General features: G+C 36.8%; 1 protein-coding gene across 6 annotated transcripts in view; it reads right to left on the bottom strand.

Moving 5' to 3' along the window:
* CUL2 (cullin 2) overlaps nt 1–20253 on the bottom strand; it is an 82665-nt gene that overhangs the window by 40364 nt on the left and 22048 nt on the right. For all 6 annotated transcript variants that reach the window (XM_082385410.1, XM_082385409.1, XM_082385407.1 and 3 more), the window contains 3 exons: nt 16926–17028; nt 9506–9600; nt 3304–3409 (listed from right to left, as the gene is read on the bottom strand). In XM_082385410.1, the coding sequence (XP_082241536.1) occupies nt 3304–3409; nt 9506–9600; nt 16926–17028 (304 nt within the window). The remainder of the gene's footprint in view (nt 1–3303; nt 3410–9505; nt 9601–16925; nt 17029–20253) is intronic.

Here is a 20253-nt window from a genome sequence, read left to right as displayed (position 1 = left end):
GATGAAGAGTTTATAGTTCAATCGTTGGCATTGCTATATAGTATCCTCTTGTATGAAGACACTATGATCAACTTTTACTTTCTACTGCTGATGACACTGTTTGTGATCCCAGCTTTTGCCACTGAGAACACTGCGGCTGTTCCTGCATTCACCTTCCAGTGGTCATAGGCAAGTGGTTCCCTGACACACACCTACGAGTGGAGACGCTGGCCGACAGGAGCAGGCATGCGTGCAGCTTTACTAAATAAAGCCAAGTGGTTTTCCACTTTACACTTGAAGCCAACATCCTGACAACAACTGCTACTGCCAGGCTCCGGTCAGACTTTGCCAATGTGATGGACATAAAGTGGACCTCCTTCAGGTTTTAACTGGTAATTTCCTGAATAAGGCTGGGCATCTTTTTATGATTTTTGTGCATTTCACTTTTCTTTTTTCTCTGTAAACTGTCCATTCATCTCTTTTGCCCATTATTCCATTAATGTTTGTCTTGTTCTCAATGCGACCTAGTAGTTCTTTATATATCGTGGAAATTAATCCCTTGACAGTTTTACATATCGCACTTTGTCATAGTTTGTGACTTGACTTTTGAATTTCTTTACAGCATTTTTTTAAGTAAAAATATATTCTATTTTAATGTGCTCAAATTTATCAATCTTTTCCTTTATTGTTTGCATTCTTGTGTCTTTTAAGAACTCTTTCGCTCCCTAAGGCCAACCTTAAGGAGATATGCGTGCTCCTATGCTGCCTTCCAAAGTTTTCAAGTTTTGCCTTCACATGAAAGCCTTTAAACTCCAATATGTTTTTCTCATACAGAGTACAAGTTATTCCAGTATCAAAAACTGATTGCTCCTAAAAAAAAAAAAAATTGATTTCTCCTGTTTCCAACGTAGCTGCATCCACACAGGTATGATTCTGTTTTTAGCCTCTCTACTGTTTCCCTAGGATAACTTTATTCTGATCCACTGGTAATTTTATAAAAATAAGTAAAAGCATCTGTTTTCCCACAAGGAACATTCTTCAGGTTTTGCCTTCTTTTTCTTTTTAATTAGCACAAAGAAGATAATACATAAGAAAATGGGATTTTATAGCTGTAGTAGGAGGGCAAACTGGTAAAAGCCTTTGAAAGGCAAGGTGGCAGGGATATCAAAGTTCAGGCTGTGCTTTGACCCAGAAAATCCACTTCCCGGTACTCACTCCATGAAAATTTCTGCTCATGTACAAGCAGATATATACAAAAATGTAACTCCATGATTGTAAGATTTCTGTTTACTTTACTCATTACCATATTCCCAGCATATAGTACAGTGTCTAGCACACAGAGGGATTCAAAAATATTTAATAAGTGAACAAATGAACAATGATGTTCACACAGTATTGTTTGTGACAACAAAAAAATGAAAACTAAGGGGAATAGTTTAATAAATAATTAATAATTATTTGATATCCCTACTTTTTAAACAAAAGGCAAGAAATACAAGTTGCAGAATTTTATGTATGCTCTGATGTCAAAACTATTATGTGTGTATATATATATATTTATATGTAAATGCGCAGGTAAAATTCAGAAAAGACATAAATCTAATTGTTTATAGTGATTTCCTCTGGGAAGAGGAGTGGGCATGACAGTGTTAGTGATAAGGAACAATTATAAAATAAAACATTCACTTATCACCCTACAAACTAAAGCAACTGCTATTAAGATTCTGGTATTTCCCACTCATCTGTTTCTCTACATCCTTTCCCCTCTACAGCTTTATTCCTATTAAACATATAATGTTGTGTCCAAATGTTTTCAAAAACCATTTTCCCCTTTGTTAATGTTTCTATGAACTGTTTTCTACTAATTTATCCCTTTGCCTACTTTTATAACAAAATCATATTGTATATAGTCTTCTATGTGTGATTTTTATTGGATATTGGAAATTTAGACTGTTAGCCCATTAGTCACCCTTATTAATGACTGCAAGGAATGCTTTTAAACATGTAAACCTTTTTTTCCATATTAGTTTTGCAGTACAAATTACCAGACGTGTGATTACCTGGTCAACAGGTATTGAACATTTTAAAGTCTACTGAAAGACACAGATAAATTTCTTTCTAAAAGGGTTATTCTAATTTAAATTTCTACTAATGCTGCATCTTAGTTGTTTATTTCCTTCACTGACACCCATCAAAATTTAACATTAATTTCTTTACTTAGTTGGCAACTGCTTCCCCATGAGGAGAGCAGACCTTCTGTCTGTTCACCATTGTATCCCGAATGTCCAGCTACTCGATAAATATGTACGACATGAATAAAAAAACACTGCACTAGGGCTTCCCTGGTGGCGCAGTGGTTGAGAATCTGCCTGCTAATGCAGGGGACACGGGTTTGAGCCTTGGTCTGGGAAGATCCCACATGCCGCGGAGCAACTAGGCCCGTCAGCCACAACTACTGAGCCTGCGTGTCTGGAGCCTGTGCTCCGCAACAAGAGAGGCCACGGTAGTGAGAGGCCCGTGCACCGCGATGAAGAGTGGCCCCCGCTTGCCGCAATTAGAGAGAGCCCTCGCACAGAAACGAAGACCCAACACAGCCATAAATTAATTAATTAATTAATTAATAATAATTTTAAAAACCACTGCACTAGAGTATTTCTTGCATAGTCAGTATATGTTTTATATATTATTATAATTTTCCACATTTAAATCTGAACTGTACCTCAAAAATTTGAGTGAATTGGTTGAACTGCACACTTTGTTTTACGCTGAATTTCTTTAATTACATTTTAAAGTTAAAATAAATTTGTTGCATCCACAAATTTGTATTTCCTATCTTTTAGGTTCTCTTTTAAGTCCATGTCCTTCACACTTTTCAACCATAAGAGTCTCAACATTTTCTAAATACTTTTTATGAGATTTTTCATACAGCAGAACTATTAACCTTCTGTCATTCATCCATCATTAATTTAACTATTAAAATAATACTCATCACATCTTTTCTGTTCTTCTCATCTATCTGAAGATTCTTAGGAAATCATGACACTATTTCATTTACTTAACATTCAGGATTCTTTTTTTTTCCCCCTTTAGCCACGCAGCTTTCAGGAACTTAGTTCCCTGACAAGGGATCGAACCTTCATCCCCTGCATTGGAAGCACAGAGTCTTAACCACTGGACCGCCAGGGAATTATTCCCTAGGATGTTTTAAATCTTGAAAATTTTAAGATAGTCCACTCAGTGTCCTTAAGAAAAGGACAGTGAATCAAATTTCCTCAGTATATAAAAACACTCTTATGTTTGCCAGTCATTTAAAGAATGTCCTACCTCTCCTATTTCCATAAGTGGTTCATTCATATCTACACCACCATAACCATACTGAAGGTCAGCTTCTGTCAATTTATTCTTTTTAATAAACTGGGTGTTGAGATACCTGAAAAACAAATGTAATATCAATAGACACTATGTCAAAATCAGTAGGAAAACAAGTAACGTGCAACTTTAGAGCAATAATTTTAGGGTTATAATCAACTGCAGAATAGTTCAGTAATACATCCAAAAGAAACTAATTATATATAAATTAGAAATATAATTTTTAAAAAAGATAAAAATTACCAGCCCAACTCCCTTTGCTAGGCCCGAAGAGACAAAGAGTAAGACCTCCAGAGTAGCAAAAAAAAACCTATTACCACAGTCTCACTTAAAAAAACTCAGGGGTATTGTTCTAAAACTTTCCAATACTCTTACAGCCCAACAGCTCCTATCCAAGGGTCAACCCTCTACAGTCTAATTTGCTCATTCCCGGATTCTTCTTGTTAAATAAGCGAAGTTCACTTTGCAAAGAATTTAACAGAAAATGGTTAAAAGATCAAAGTCAAGAAAGTTCTCTATATTTTATCACCATTAAATACGTAACTTTTCACTTTTAAACAAACAAACAAAAAAATCACAATCAGTAGGTGAGAAAACGCAATCGATTGTTACAGACAGTAAGAAGTATGGGCAAAACTGACAGATTCAAGATCACTTTGTCTACCAGGGGTAAACAGCTTTATAAAGAAAGACTAATAACTGTGATGAACTCTAAGAACTACTAAGATGAATAAAGAGTTCTAAGATTAAATAAAATGTGTACAAAGCCATGTAATATTCAAGCATCACTTTTCATCATCCCAGATTTCACCACAAGGCCTTTAATGCTCAACACCTAAAACTATTCGTTTGACAGCTTCTGTCAAGGTGAAAATAGCTATTGACAATACAAGTATTTAGGCAACAACCACAAAATCTCTGTATTAAAACACACACTTTCCCACGTTCACTGAATCAAAATGAAAGGTCTGCTGAATGTTCAGACAACTGAAACTGCTAGCAAAGAAAACAAAAATTTCAACTGCATAACTCCACTGACAATCCTAGCAGACGATGAAAAATAATAAAGCGCTACGGCCACCACCACTTACACAAGTTCCCTCCCACATTCACTCACTTCAAGCTCTGGACTCCAGGGCTTACAACCTTGGTGCTCCATGTGACATTTTAGTCTCTTCTGTCCACTGGTTACAAAGTCGTTTCCTTCAAAATACCATTTAGCTTTCCCTTCCATTCTCACTGTAACCCTCATAATTTCCTGCTGTGCTTCCACCACGCCTTCCAGCTGAGAAAAGGGGAACAGGATTGGGAGACGGAAGCAAGAGCTGGAGAGAAACGGCTGCTTCACCTGAAACAGACTCCCTGGGGTAGGGCGTTTCACCTCTGGCCTCTGTCACTCTGGTCTCGGCTCAAACACACCTCTCTCAGGCCTGACCTGACCCCAAACCAAACTAACCTTCACTTTCCACTCCCAATGAAGTAACTATCTAATACATAACTGTTTTCTTCACAGCACTTGCTACTATGTAAAATAATCCTGTTCTTTTCTTTGTCTACTGGTTTTGTACATCCACCTCCTCTCTAGAATGTGAGGTCTGGCAGACAGTGTCCAGAACAGTGGCAGGCAGATAGGCAGTCCTCGAAAAATACTTCTCCGAATTACGAAATGAATAAATGGGTAACGTTCCAGCAGCACGGATGGCAAAAGCTAACATTAGAACACAAACTTGGAAAAGCAGCCTGGAGCCAGATCATAAAAGCATGAATGTCAGGAAATAAAAGTAATCACTGACACTTATGCAGCGCCTATCGTGTGTCAGAGACAGGCATAAACACTGCAGCTGGCTGAATACTAGGAGGTAGATATATGTGGTACTATTAGGATCCTCATTTTACGTGTAAGAAAATTGCAGCTTAGACAGCTTAAAGAACTCGGCAAAGGTCCATCAGCTACTAAGTGGCAGAGCTGGGCCAGAAAACTCACGAGGTCTCCCACTCTCATTCAGCAAGTACTGACCAAGTGCGTACTGCATGCCAGGTACAACAAGGCACTGAGGATAGAAAAACGAAAAACAAAAATGTAGTCTCTGCCCAGAGAGCTTACCCATCTGGTAGGACATAAAAACACAAACAAATGTAACATTTCAACAGTGAAAAGTGCTGAGTAGGGGGAACTTAGTCATATCTGCACCATTACATGTGCCTTTCTATAAGACCCTTTGCTCCAAACCATTCCTTTTCTGGTCACTGTACCATGGCCATCCCAGTAATCCTACCTAAAACATTAGCATTACTTATCTCATCCTTCCGTTTACCTCCTTTAATCAGCTGGTCCTCCTGTCCTCCTACACTATTCCTCATCTCCTCCCATTATTTTCCTTTTCACTTTCAATGCCATTCGTTGACTCTCTGCTTGGATCATGTGCAACACTCTCATGACTGATCTCTATTTCCCATTTCTGGCATATCCAATTTACCTAAAAATTCTGCTTTCAGGATATCAACTCCCTATTCAGAAGCCTACAGCAGCCCCCTTATTCCTATACAGTAAGTGTAAACTTCTCAGCGTAGGCGTTTGCTGACTCTGAAGAGTAGCTGCTAGATCTGCAGAAGTCTGGATTCACTAGAGATCTGTGTGTATATTCCACAGCCAGTACGCTGTTTTAGTGGAGCTTTATACGTTTTATATCTGATAGGACAAGTCACTATTCTCTTTCCCGCATGGAATAAATTTTAAACTAACTTTCATTATCTATATTCTTCTCATTACAGATTTCTACTCTTGACAGTTTAAGCCTGATAGAGAAGCTTTTAAAATAATTTATAGATATAATTTAAAATGTAAGTAGCATAATTTTTCATTTTGATTCAGACACCATTCTTAATTTCTAAGTCACTGTAGTATTTTACAATCAGATTTATTAACCAAACATTTGTTTTTAAATCAAGATATATATTCTAGGAAATCGTAAAGTAAAATAGCTTTCAATAATTTCTTTAAATAGTCGATACTCTTACCACACAGTCAATACCTGACTGTTCTGCTCAGGTCTAACTCATGCAGTAGTACATGTTTTTATAATTCATTCTGGCCACAAAGTGATTGATAAGTATCCTTTGCTTTTCTGGAGTATTAGCAGTAACACAACAGTATTAACTAACAAGAACTAATAGCCTAAGGTAACTGTGAAGTCTCTAAGAGATCAGGCATTTCAATCTATCTTTAAAAAAATCCATTATAAGAACTGTTCCCATGCTAATACCTACTGGATTTCAAGAGTCGTTAGTCCTCAAGCTAATACTTTAAGTACCCCACTTCAAGGGCCCACAGGGCCTAAACAGATATGTAGGGGCAGGAAAGGTGGGGTAGGAGCACCATTATTTTTCTTTAAAATTGGAACCCTTAAGTCACCTATGCGAATGCATATCCATCTTATAAATCAATCAGAGTAAAGAAAAGGCTAGAAATTACTTCAAAACAATAATACTGAAAAATGCTTTTGAAATAAAACTGATTTTTTTCCTTTACATTTCTTCACACAGATTTCCTTATAGACTAAGATTAATAACAAGAGATAGCTTGGATAAGCTACTACCCAACCAGTAAAGACTATCAAGCAGTTTTTTTTCTAATTACTAACAAATGTGCCCTCTATGAGAAGGATCTCACCACCCAGTCTACCAATATAATTAAATAAATCAGTCACATGAAGCCAACCCCACAGAGGTCAAACAAAACACTCTATAAGTGAATCCCATGAGCCATTGGTTCTAAGTCTTTACTACAGACAGTGGAAAGTTACTAAATGATTTCAGACGGTGATCAAATTTGCACTTGAGAAGTTTACTAAATAGAATAAATTAGAAATCAAAGGCTGGGAGACTGGTTACAGGGATGTTATCAATAATAGTCCAGGTCAGAAACAATAAAAAGCTTGAACTACAATACTATAATAGCACTGCAAAGGAAATAATAAATTTAAGAGACATTTGGAGGATCTGACCAAGAGGGGTCAGGTAGAGAGGATAACCCTAGGTGAAGGATAACTGAGACTTCCGGCATATACATCTGGATGTCCAGGACTACCATCAACCAAAATGAGTATTACTGGGGCAGCGTGTGTGTAAAAGATAACAAGCTCAGTTGTGAACATCTGCAGTAGTAGGATGTACCCACAGAACATCCTGGAGGTACAGGCAGCTAGGTAAGAATATTCCTCTGAAACTTAGACCACCTGCAATAAACATTTATTTTGGTGGTTATCAATATATAGGTTGTAGCTAAAACCAGGAGTAATAGAGATCATCCTAGAAAGAACGCAGAGTGTAGCTAAAGGATGAGAATAGAACCTACGTAAGTGACTACAATGACTCTCTAGAATGAGGCTAGGTAGAATGAAGAAGTTAAATGGATTTATTCAGACTGATCTGGGTTTAAATTCTGCCCTTGTAATTTTTCCAGCTCAGGGACCTTGACCTCTCTGACCCTTAGTTTTCCTCCATTGTAAAAAACCAACTACCTGTTATGGCTTTATATGTATGCACACATATGTGTATATATCATATATATTGCAAAATCTAATAAAAGCTCATCAACAGTACCAATTTAATAGTACTACTTTCAATAATACCAAACTGATTTTGGTAAAGAGAGGTGCAGGAGAACCAAGAGAACGGTGCCCCAGAAAACTAAGAAAGAATAGAAAAACAACTTGAATCTTTACTGAAGTATCTCAGCTAACGAGGGATCCCACTGCATGGCACACAGTCGAAGCACTCTGTTTTGTCATCCATATACCAGTGGCCCCAGCTTCTCAGCAGTGACAAAGACACGCGTGTGCTCTCACTCTGATCCTTAAAACTCCCCCCGCTCTCCCCCACGGTTTAGCTAAGGAATTCTTAAGTTCTATTTATGATTAGGCCACTTTGGTGGATGGAGGGGGGAAATCAAATGTCAGGATGTTTAATGGATGGCAAACATGTTCTGTAAAAGCCAAAGCCACAGTAAACCTTGCCCTTGTTAGCAATTGCTGGTTTCTGGTTTTATTATATTTTGCTCTTCTAAGAGGAAACAGAGGTACCGGCCATTTAGAAGTGAGTTCCAGTTTCTAACCTAGGCAGCTTACATCTAGTGAAGTCCAGTGTTGTTATAAAAACCAAAGGGAATACGAACCAGTAAAGCAAAGAAGGACAGACACACCAAGGTGACCATGCCTCGGCCCCATGTACCTGTGCAGGAAACGCTTTGAGACCTAGCTCTACTCCTCTTCTCCAGCAAGAAACTGAGGCAGGGGTTCACCTGTGGCCCAAGCCACAATGCACAGGGCAAAATTATCACTGCAACCATCACAGGCCAAAAGGCCCAGGTGCTTAACAGCACTATTCCCTATTTATCCAGTGTCCTTCAACAAATGGGTGTCTCTGCCTGTGTACCTAGGTACTGTACTTATTTCCACTGTCTACGTGAATGAGTTAGAGAGGACCAGCCCAGGGTGCCACAGGAACATGCATGAGTGGCAGTTAACACCAAAGATCTAGGCAGGAGACTGAGGCAAGGAGAGGGGAGTTCAGAGCGGGGAATGGGAACTAGTCATTCAGGGAAAGGAAGAAAAGCAATCCAGACAGACAGAATAGCACAAGGAAAGGCGGGATGATATGAGACCACAAGGTATCACAACACTGCCGGTAATTCAGTACGTCTAGAGGAGAGGGCGGGAGAACGTCAAGTGAAAACTGCCAGGTACTTCCATGAAACATAAAATGCTGAATCCTAGAGTCAAACAAGAGCATGCTGGAGGGGGGCACGAGCTTAGATTCACTAGAAGTTTCATCCAAGCTGAAGTTTCACTTCGGATCTGTCAAGATTTAATGTGTGTTACACAGTCCCAGACAACTGAAGAAACAGAGCTATGCCATCAAATACAGTTTTAGTTTTCACAGAATAAGTTTCCGTACACTGCCTGGCTCGCAAATACCCACGTGACCCACACTACAGAGCTTTCCGCGTAGCAGAGAAAAGTCCACACATCAGGTGATGCTTTAGTTCTGCTCATTTTCATGGGTAGTAGGTAGTAAAAACAAACCAACCAAAAACTCCTGCAATTACCACATGCAGGCAGCACTGTTTAGACCGTCGAGAGTCTCAACGTGTACTTACCTATACAAGCAGTCCATATAGTCTGCACCCTTGCTGTATTCCTCCCAGTACCTATGATACATAACAAGTACTTGCTCTTCAGATTCCAGAACTCTCTAGAAAAAGAAGAAAAATATTTTTTACTCAGAAAGCACTAATCATTTTCATTTGTAAGCTATGAAATTTATCAAAAACTAATGTTCTTAAATAAGTGACATAATTCAAGCACTATATATTACATTTACAAATTACATTCTTATTTTTAACTACCTTTAGTAACAATGAAAGAGCTAGAAAAAAAATGTGAATCTTAGATATGAAAGTGCAGCATCCATACTAGAGAGTAAATGTTTCATTCTCAAAGATAAAAAAACAAAATGTAATGGTTTGATGCTGTTCTTTGGGCTAGAATATTAGATGAGATTAAAACAGAATGTAATTCTATTGTATTTCCTCACGTCCATCACTTTTGATCAGCCTGTAGTTATGTCATCACCTCATATTATTCACTTTTGTGAATAAGACTACTTAGGAAAATTGGCACATTTCCCATATTCCCCAAATAAGTTATATTTATTTAATAAAAACCTACTATTTTTTGAAAAATGACAATCAAACTGAAATCTGAGGGCTGATGTTTAAAAAGTTAATTTTAATGGAAATCTAGTCTAACAATAAAAACCCACTGGACAGGACAGACATTCCCGAGGCCACCGCTGCTCTTACTTCGGCTCTTCCATCAGCTGTCCGTGTGACCTTAGGCAAGACATGACCTCAACACTCATCCAATTAACTCTTGAGAAAGTTATGCTTTTAAACTTGTAATTTTTACCAATTAAGTCTCAGGATGATAGGAATAGCCTATAAATAGTATTTTTTTGCCTATCATATGGTAAATAAATTAAAAATCGCAACCACTATTAATAATGCTGGGGAATAGGGCCCACTTAGGAACTACTGCTGCTGGTTGGATAGAATATAAATCTAGGAACAATTTCTTACTACGGTTGTTCCTCAACATCAGTGGGGATTGTTTCCAGGACCCCACCATGGATACCAAAATCCGCAGATGCTCAAGTCCCTAGAGCCGGGCCTCCATATCCACCAATTCGGAACACACAGATATGGAGGGAAATGTTCATGACTTATGACCCAGTAATTCCACGTCTAGGGACTTATCCTATAAAAAAAACTTGGTAAAACAAGAATAACTTAGCTACAAGGATGTTCATGGAAGTATTGTTTATAATCACAACTTTATGAACTGGAAATAATCTATATGCCCAGCAATACAGGAATATTTAAACAAATCACAGTATCTCCACAAAATGAAAAATTTTACAATCATTGCCAGAATTACAAAAGTCTATTTAATGACAAAGAAAGAGACCTACAATATTATTAAAAGCAAAAAGCACATTATAAAGTATATAACATAACTTCATTTTCTAATAAAAATGGAAGTCTACACAAAATAAAAATATGCAAAAGACATGTATCAAATTATATTTTTAATATGTATCAAAAAAAGATATATTTAAAAATAGATATATCAAAAATATTAACAGTGGTTAATTCTGGAGGTATGTTATGGGTTATGTTTATTTTCTTTTTGCTCATCAGTATGTTCTAAATTATCTACAACATAATGCAATAACTTTAGTAATTTAAAAAGTTCTCACAGGTGAAACTGTTTCAGTTCTGTTGGCTATATTAACAATTTACTTTGTCATCTACATATTAGCCAACTTCTTTTTTTGTCACTGGACTTGAGAGAAAATATGGTATACAATTATATAAGTATTCTAAATTTTCATAAAACTACTTCACAATTGTAAGTTTTCAATCACACAATTATACCAATGTTAATTTTTTGGTTTTAATAATTGTACCACTGTTATGCAAGATGTTAATATTAAGAAGCTGGGTAAAAAGTATTTGAGAAGTCTTTGTATTATTTTTGCAACTTTCCTATAAGCTTAAAATTATTTCAAAATAAAAAGTTTTTAAAAATCACACTTTCAACCTATGCTAAAATATAAAATTGCAAAATTTATAAATGCCTCACACAGTTATCTACTATATTATAACCAAAGCTAACCAGCTCACAACAGCAGAACTTTAACTTCAAAACTAACATATGAAAAATGTTAAGACTAAGTTAAATTACTTGTCATTAAAACCACTTTCATAAACTGATAAATGCACATACTAGAACGCTAAAATGTATCTGCCATATATAATAAAAAGTAGAGCATTTCCTGCAAATCAAAACCAGAATGAGCTATAACCTCACACCTGTCAGAATGGCTACCATCAAAAGTCAAGAAATAGGACTTCCCTGGTGGCGCAGTGGTTAAGAATCCACCTGACAATGCAGGGGACACGTGTTCGAGTCCTGGTCCGGGAAGATCCCACTTGCCGTGGAGCAACTAAACCCGTGTGCCACAACTACTGAGCCCACGTGCCACAAATACTGAAGCCCACGCGCCTAGAGCCCGTGCTCCGCAACAAGAGAAGCCACCACAATGAGAAGCCCGCACACCGCAACGAAGAGTAGCCCCCGCTCGCCACAACTAGAGAAAGCCCGTGTGCAGCAACGAAGACCCAACGCAGCCATAAATAAATAAATAAATAAATAAAGTCAAGAAATAGCAAGTGCTGGCAAGGATCTATAGAAAAGGGAACCCTCACGCACTACTGATGGGACTGTAAACTGGTGCAGCCACTATGGAAAACAGGGTGTTCCTCAAAAAATTAAAAACAGAACTACCATATAAGCCAGCAATTCCACTCCGGGGTATTTACCTGAAGAAAAAGAAAACACTAATTCAAAAAGATACATGCACCCCAATGTTCATAGCAGTTCATAGCAGCATTACTTACAATAGCCAAGATACATAAGCAACCTAAGTGTCCAATAATAGACAAATGGATAAAGAAGATGTGGTATATATATATACAATGGGATATTACTCAGCCATATAAAGAATGAAATCTCGCCATTTGCAACAACATGGATGAACCCAGAGGGCATCATGCTAAGTGAAATAAGTCACACAGAGAAAGACAAATACCGCATGATCTCACTCGTATGTGTAATCTGAAAAACAAATGAACTAGCAAAACAAAACAGAAACAGACTCAGAGATACAGAGAACAAACAGGTGGCTGCCAGAGGGGAGAATGCTGGAGTAGGGGGCCAAAAAGGTGAAAGGGATTAAGAGGTACAAACTTCCAGTTAGAAAATAAATAAGTCATGGGGATGTAACATAGAGCACAAGGAATATGGTCAATAATATTGTAATAACTTTGTATAAGGACAGATGGTTACTAGACTTAATTTGGTGATCATTTCATAATGTATGTAAATGTTGAATCACTATGTAGTTCACCTGAAACTAACAAAATATTGTATGTCAACTATATTTCAATGAAAATAAAATAAACAGATAAAATCGGCTCTGAAAAACTGAGCTTACAAAATATTGTATGTCAACTACATTTCAATGAAAACAAAATAAAATAAAATAGATAGATAAAATAGGCTTTGAAGAACTGAGCTTTTCTTCAAATGTTATAAGGGAAATATCACAGGATCAATTGTGCTCTACTTATGGGTTATTACCATTTGAAAAAGATCTACTCCTAGTCATGTACAGGGTTAGACATATTATTACACAGACTGTGTTACTTTATCTCCATTTTACAGATAAAGGAACAAGAAGTTCAATCTACAAGGTAGGTTAGGTGAGTTGCCCAGGGTCACAGGGCTAACAAAAGGTAATCAAGTTTCCACAGACTTAGAGAAAGAACTTATGGTTACCAGGGGGTAAGGACTGGGGGAAGAGATAGTTAGGGAATATGGGATAGACATGTACACACTGATATAATTAAAATGGATAACCTTTGGCTATTCGGGTTCTTTTGTGTTTCCATACAAATTGTAAAATTCTTTGTTCTAATTCTGCGAAGAATGCCATTGGTAGTTTGACAGGGATTGCATTGAATCTGTAGATTGCTTTGGGTCATTTTCACAATACTGATTCTTCCAATCCAAGAATATGGTATACTTTTCCATCTGTTTATGTTATCTTTGATTTCTTTCATCAGTGTTTTATAGTTTTCTGAGTACAAGTCTTTCGCCTCCTTAAGTAGGTTTATTCCTAGGTATTTTATGCTTTTTGTTGCAATGGTAAATGGGATTGTTTCCTTAATTTCTCTTTCTGATTTTTCGTTGTTAGTATATAGGAATGCCAGAGATTTCTGTGCATTCATTTTGTATCCTGCAACCTTACCAAATTCACTGATTAGTTCTAGTAGTTTTCTGGTGGCATCTTTAGGATTTTTTATGTATAGCATCATGTCATCTGCAAACAGTGACAGTTTTTTACTTCTTCTTTTCCAATTTGTATTCCTTTTCTTTCTTTTTCTTCTCTGAGTGCCGTGGCTAGGACTTCCAAAACTATGTTGAATAAGAGTGGCAAGAGTGGACATCCTTGTCTTGTTCCTGATCTCAGTGGAAATGCTTTCCGTTTTTCACCATTGAGCATGATGTTTACTGTGGGTTTGCCATATATGGCCTTTATTATGTTGAGGTAGCTTCCCTCTATGCCCATTTTCTGGAGAGTTTTTATCATAAATGGGTGTTGAATTTTGTCAAAAGCTTTTCCTGCATCTATTGAGATGATCATATGGTTTTTATTCCTTAATTTGTTAATATGGTGTATCATATTGATTGATTTGCATAAACTGAAGAATCCTTGCACTCCTGGGATAAATTCCACTTGATCATGGTGTATGATCCTTTTAATATGTTGTTGGATTCTGTTTGCTAGCATTTTGTTCAGGATTTTTGCATCTATGTTCATCAGTGATATTGGTCTATAATTTCCTTTTTTTGTGATATCTTTTTCTGGTTTTGGTATCAGGGTGATGGTGGCTTCGTATAGCCAAAGCAATCTTGAGAAAGAAAAATGGAGCTGAAGGAATCAGGCTCCCCGACTTCAAACTATACTACAAAGCTACAGTAATCAAGACAGTATGGTACTGGCACAAAAACAGAAATATAGATCAATGGAACAGGATAGAAAGCCCAGAGATGAACACATGCACGTATGGTCACCTAATTTACGACAAAGGAGGCAAGACCATACAATGGAGAAAAGACAGCCTCTTCAATAAGTGGTGCTGGGAAAACTGGACAGCTACATGTAAAAGAATGAAATTAGAATACTACCTAACACCATACACAAAAATAAACTCCAAATGGGTTAAAGACCTAAATGTAAGACCGGATACTATAAAACTCTTAGAGGAAAATACAGGAAAAACACTCTTTGACATAAACCACAGCAAGATCTTTTTTTGACCCACCTCCTAGAGTAATGAAAAAACAAAAATAAACAAATGGGACCTAATTAAAAGCTTTTGCACAGCAAAGGAAACCATAAACAGGACGAAAAGACAACCCTCAGAATGGGAGAAAATATTTGCAAATGAAACAACGGACAAAGGATTAGTCTCCGAACTATACAAACAGCTCATGAAGCTCAATATCAAAAGAGCAAACAACCCAATTAAGAAATGGGCAGAAGACCTAAATAGACATTTCACCAAAGAAGACATACAGATGGCCAAAAGGCACATGAAAAGATGCCCAACATCACTAACTATTAGAGAAATGCAAATCAAAACTACCATGAGGTATCACCTCACACCGGTCAGAATGGCCCTTAACAAAAAATCTAGAAATCATAAATGCTGGAGAGGGTGTGGAGAAAAGGGAACCCTCTTGCACTGTTGGTGGGAATGTAAATTGATACAGCCACTATGGAGAACAGTATGGAGGTTCCTTAAAAAACTAAAAATAGAACAACCATATGACCCAGCAATCCCACTACTGGGCATATACCCTGAGAAAACCATAATTCAAAAAGAGACATGAAAAAAAAAAAAAAAAAAAAGAGACATGTACCCCAATGTTCACTGCAGCACTATTTACAACAGCCAGGACATGAAAGCAACCTAAGTGTCCATCAACAGATGAATGGATAAAGAAGATGTGGCACATATATACAATGGACTACTACTCAGCCATAAAAAGAAATAAAATTGAGTTATTTGTAGTGAGGTGGATGAACCTAGAGCCTGTCATTCAGAGTGAAGTCAGTCAGGAAGAGAAAAACAAATACCGTATGTTAACGCATATATATGGAATTTTTAAAAAAAATGGTACTGATGAACCTAGTGGCAGGGCAGGAATAAAGACACAGACATAGAGAATGGACTTGAGGACACACCATTAGGGGAGGGAGAAGCTGGGGTGAAGCAAGAGTAGCATCAACATATATATACACTACCAAATGTAAAACAGATAGCTAGTGGGAAGCAGCAGCATAGCACAGGGACCTAGAGGGGTGGGATAGGGAGGGTGGGAGGGAGACACAAGAGGGAGGGCATATGGGGATATACGTATGCATATGGCTGATTCACTTTGTTGTACAACAGTAACTAACACAGCATTGTGAAGCAATTATACTCCAATAAAGATGTATAAAAAAAATAAATAAATGGATAACCAACAAGGACCTACTGTATAGTGCAGGGTACTCTACTCAATGTTATATGGCAGCCTGGATGGGAGGGGAGTTTGGGGGAGAATGGATACACGTATATGTATGGCTGAGTCACTTTGCTGTCACCTGAAACTATCACAACATTGTTAATTGGCTATACTCCAATATAAAATAAAAAGTTTAAAAAGATAAAATAAAATACTGGAGGGAAAAGAGAAGGTAGTCACGTTTCTAGTTCAAAGAATAAATGATCTCATCCAATTCCTGATAAGATCAGTAATCCAAAATAAGTTAGAAATGCTGTGTATAGCCAAATACTACAAAATTCATTCACTGCTTATACACAGATCAAGTCGGTGATGTTGCCCTCATGCACATGGCACACTGACCAAAATAACTGGTCACAGAGACTTTCTATCATACTTTTTAATTTACCATTCTCCTTTTTAATTCTAGGTTTTTAAAGACCTTATATAGGATATGAAGAGGCAGCTAAAATGTTGAATATAAAGACAGAGATTCACCAAGAGGTGGGAAGCAACATTAAAAGAAAACTTGGTTCTATAAACACCATCCAGAGGATATGTAAGCACTTGATTTCAAGTTGAACACATCTTGATTTGAAACCCTACTCTTTAACTTACTAGTTGTATTGATCTGGAGCAACTAAACTGACTTCCCTTGGAGAACCTAACAACACAGAGCTTGACCCATAGCTCTTATATACATATTAGAAAAATGCTAATTAGGAAACAAAACAAATAACCTTAACCTGATACAAGTTCTGCACTGGAAAACAGTGAACTAGTCAAATAACTATGTAGCCATAAACACATTTACATCATGTATGTATCAATCCTTACCTTGTGCAAATGCCGTACGTGATTTTCCAAAAAAATCTTAGTTTCTGTATAAAGTCTTTCTCCAAGGGGTTCAGGATAGGCCACACATAAAGCATAGATATCTCTAGTTAAATTGTTAAGGTTTTCATATTCATTGAAGATACTACTTTAAAACAAATGAGATTTAACTCAAGTCTGGCATTAAAAAATGAAAAATCCTTATTTCATTTTAGCAGTTTAGGATTATATAGATACATATACAGAATGAAAGACACTTACCCAACACGTTGGTGGTAGAAGGGAGGTGGGGAATCAACCTCACATGCTCTGACTCTTTACCTTGTATCCTCACCCCAAAAAGAGCAAGCAGCCCTCTTCACGTGATGTCATTGTCTGGGAGGCCTCAGTCAGACTTTCCTATGTTCCCTCCAAATTCTTTCATTGTTTTTTTTTAATTGTAATTAGTAACCAATAAAATATCTCCATGTATCCATGTATATATATTTGTTTGATTACTATTATATTAAATATTTAAAATTTTATTTACATATTTAAAAAACAAACATGGTGAAGCAAAAATATCATCCAAATAGTGTAATATCACTGTGCCAGGTTTCTTTATAGAAAAAAAAGTTACAGTAAGAAACTATTAAGTTATTTTAGGGATCGGGAGGGTGGGAGGGAGACACAAGAGGGAGGAGATATGGGGATATATGTATATGTACAGCTGATTCACTTTGTTATAAAGCAGAAACTAACACACCATTGTAAAGCAATTATACTCCAATAAAGATGTTAAAAAAAAAAGAAACTATTAAGTTATTTTAAATCAACTTAGATATCATAACGAACCTTTATAGACTGGAAGATTAAATAAAATAGTATAGATATAAGAACTATTTTTCAGCAATAACATAAAAAATATTCACCTATATTACAAAGAAAGTAGAGACTTGAATATACACTACCTAAGAAAGAAAAATTTTTTAATTTATCTGGACACAAATTCTATAGAGAATTGACATGGTTTGGTGGAGGGGAGAGGGAACAAGGCATCAATGGAGAAGGAGCTTCAAAGTAAGGTATTACATGAGCTCCCGGATCAGCCTGGGGTCCCTCTAGGTTTCAGCTAAAAATGCCTTTAAAAAAAAAAGTCCTAGTTCATGACATAATTTAAATCTTAACTGATCACAAACCTGTCCTAGTAAAACTAGATGTAAAAGGGTTGTCAGAATTAGGTGTTCTAGAAGCCAGGACAGCAGTTAACTTCAGTGACTGGGGAACAGAGGTCCCTGGTTGTTAGGAGTACTCGATCTACTGGGTACACAGGTGTGCTCACTTTGTGAGAATTCACCTCTACATTCACCAGTCAGTATGTATATCATACTTAAATTTAAATTAAATTTAATTTTTTTTAATTCCTTAGCAGTCCAGTGGTTAAGACTCGGAGTTTTCACTGCCGTGGGCCTGGGTTCAATCCCTGGTCAGGGAACTAAGATCCCACAAGCCACACAGCACTGCCAAAAAAAAAAAAAAGAAAAAACAAAATTTTTTTAAATGACTAAATTTAGCCAGGCTCTAGATCAACAATCAGAAGTGTGATACATGTGTTATCTTTAAGTTCTGAATACCTACTTCCAGAACTTCCATCCAACATGATGATGATATCTGATCCTCTTATCTTCCCTTAAGCCATATACACACATTTCTAGAATACACAACTTACTTGATACTGAAAAATCAGCAATTCAGTATCATGATTTCAAGATGATATGCGAATTATGTGCTCAAATGTTTTACATCAACAAAGTTAATGTCTCAATATAGCCACTGCATGTATATGTAAACAAAAATGACCAGCAAAATTCACCTAATAGGGCTTCCCTTCTCTCTGCTGAGGGAAAGGGATCTGTGCAAGGTAGGAATCCAGGGAGACTTTCCCATTTCACTCCACATACAGGACTTATATATTGTCTGACGCTTCCTCAGTGAGAATGTCCTCACGTATTGTTTTTAGTGGAGTCCCCACCTTAATAAATATTTTACATGAATATTTTAACTCAGCATAGTTTGGAGTCTCACTGCATTAATTTCACTCAACCGCCTAAAAGATATCCCTAAATATGTTCTTTTTCTTTAACCTGTTCAAATACCCAAGCACTCTGGAAATGGTTAGGCCTTGGGAAGGGCACCCAAGAGGAGCACTTTTCAACCCTCTAGCATTCAATTATGATTTGGTTATAGACAAGATACTTTAAAAGACCAAAAATAGGAAATAATGTAGGTGGTCAGATTTAGATTTAAACACTCTCTTCTCCAAGTCATCTTTTCTGGGAGCTGGAATAGAAAGATACCTGTATGTACGAACTTTCCACTTACAAATTCTCAAATTCAGAAACACAATGTGTTCAGGAGCAAGAGCTCTGAACTGTGTTACAACCAAAAGACAGTGCTGGTCAGCAGCAAAATTACTTATTTTAGTTCATTTTCTCTATTAAAAGATGCTTCCTATGCTTGGGCTTAATTTTTAGTTTTAACACTATTAACTCTACTGCATAGTGGGTCAAAAACAATGTTTTGCAATGGGAATAAAAGGAAAGATTACCTTAAAATTGAACATGGTAAAATAATGATCAAAAAAGAACTGACAATACAAAATAAAACTATAAAAAATGAAAAATTTTATTGACATTTCTTAAGAGAAAAAATTAAAATGTGACATGTAAAAAATGCAGTATCTATAAAATCATCAATTAGCAAGCAAGGATAAAAAAAATGACTGATTAAATAAAAGAACTCTGACTTAATTTAGAAGAAGGGAGTGAAACTGTTACTGATGCACCAACCAGGGATGACTACAGATACAACCTTTTCCAATCCACACAATCTAAGAAAGACTGATGGGCTGCTAAGTGTAGATGCCAAGGTTACTAAGAGGTCCTCCTTCTAACACTTGTGAAGATCATCAAGGATGGAGATTTCCCACCTCAACATTTTTCAATGCAGTCAAAATTGTTCTATGTTTGAAAAAGACTCCTCATAGAATATGTATTTGAAATAAGGACAATAGTTTTAGAGCCAGGTTTTCCTATCTGGGAGAATTACATTCAGGGAAGCAATCTTAAATAACCCCTCACTGAGTCACTATGGACTTATACATAAAACCATTTATTCACTAGAATCTATCTTGTCCTTAAGTAGGAGACCATCTATATTACACTGCTGGGGTTCGGGAATTGTCCTAACAGCTACCAAAAGGCAGAAAACCATGAATACAAGTACACTTGTCCCTCAGTATCCACAGAGGACTAGTTCCAGTACCCCCTGTGGATACCAAAACCCGAGGATG

Source organism: Balaenoptera borealis, assembly GCF_965194805.1.
Source record: "Balaenoptera borealis genome assembly, chromosome: 3".
NCBI lineage: Eukaryota > Metazoa > Chordata > Mammalia > Artiodactyla > Balaenopteridae > Balaenoptera > Balaenoptera borealis.
This window is presented reverse-complemented; position numbering and strand designations above follow the sequence as displayed.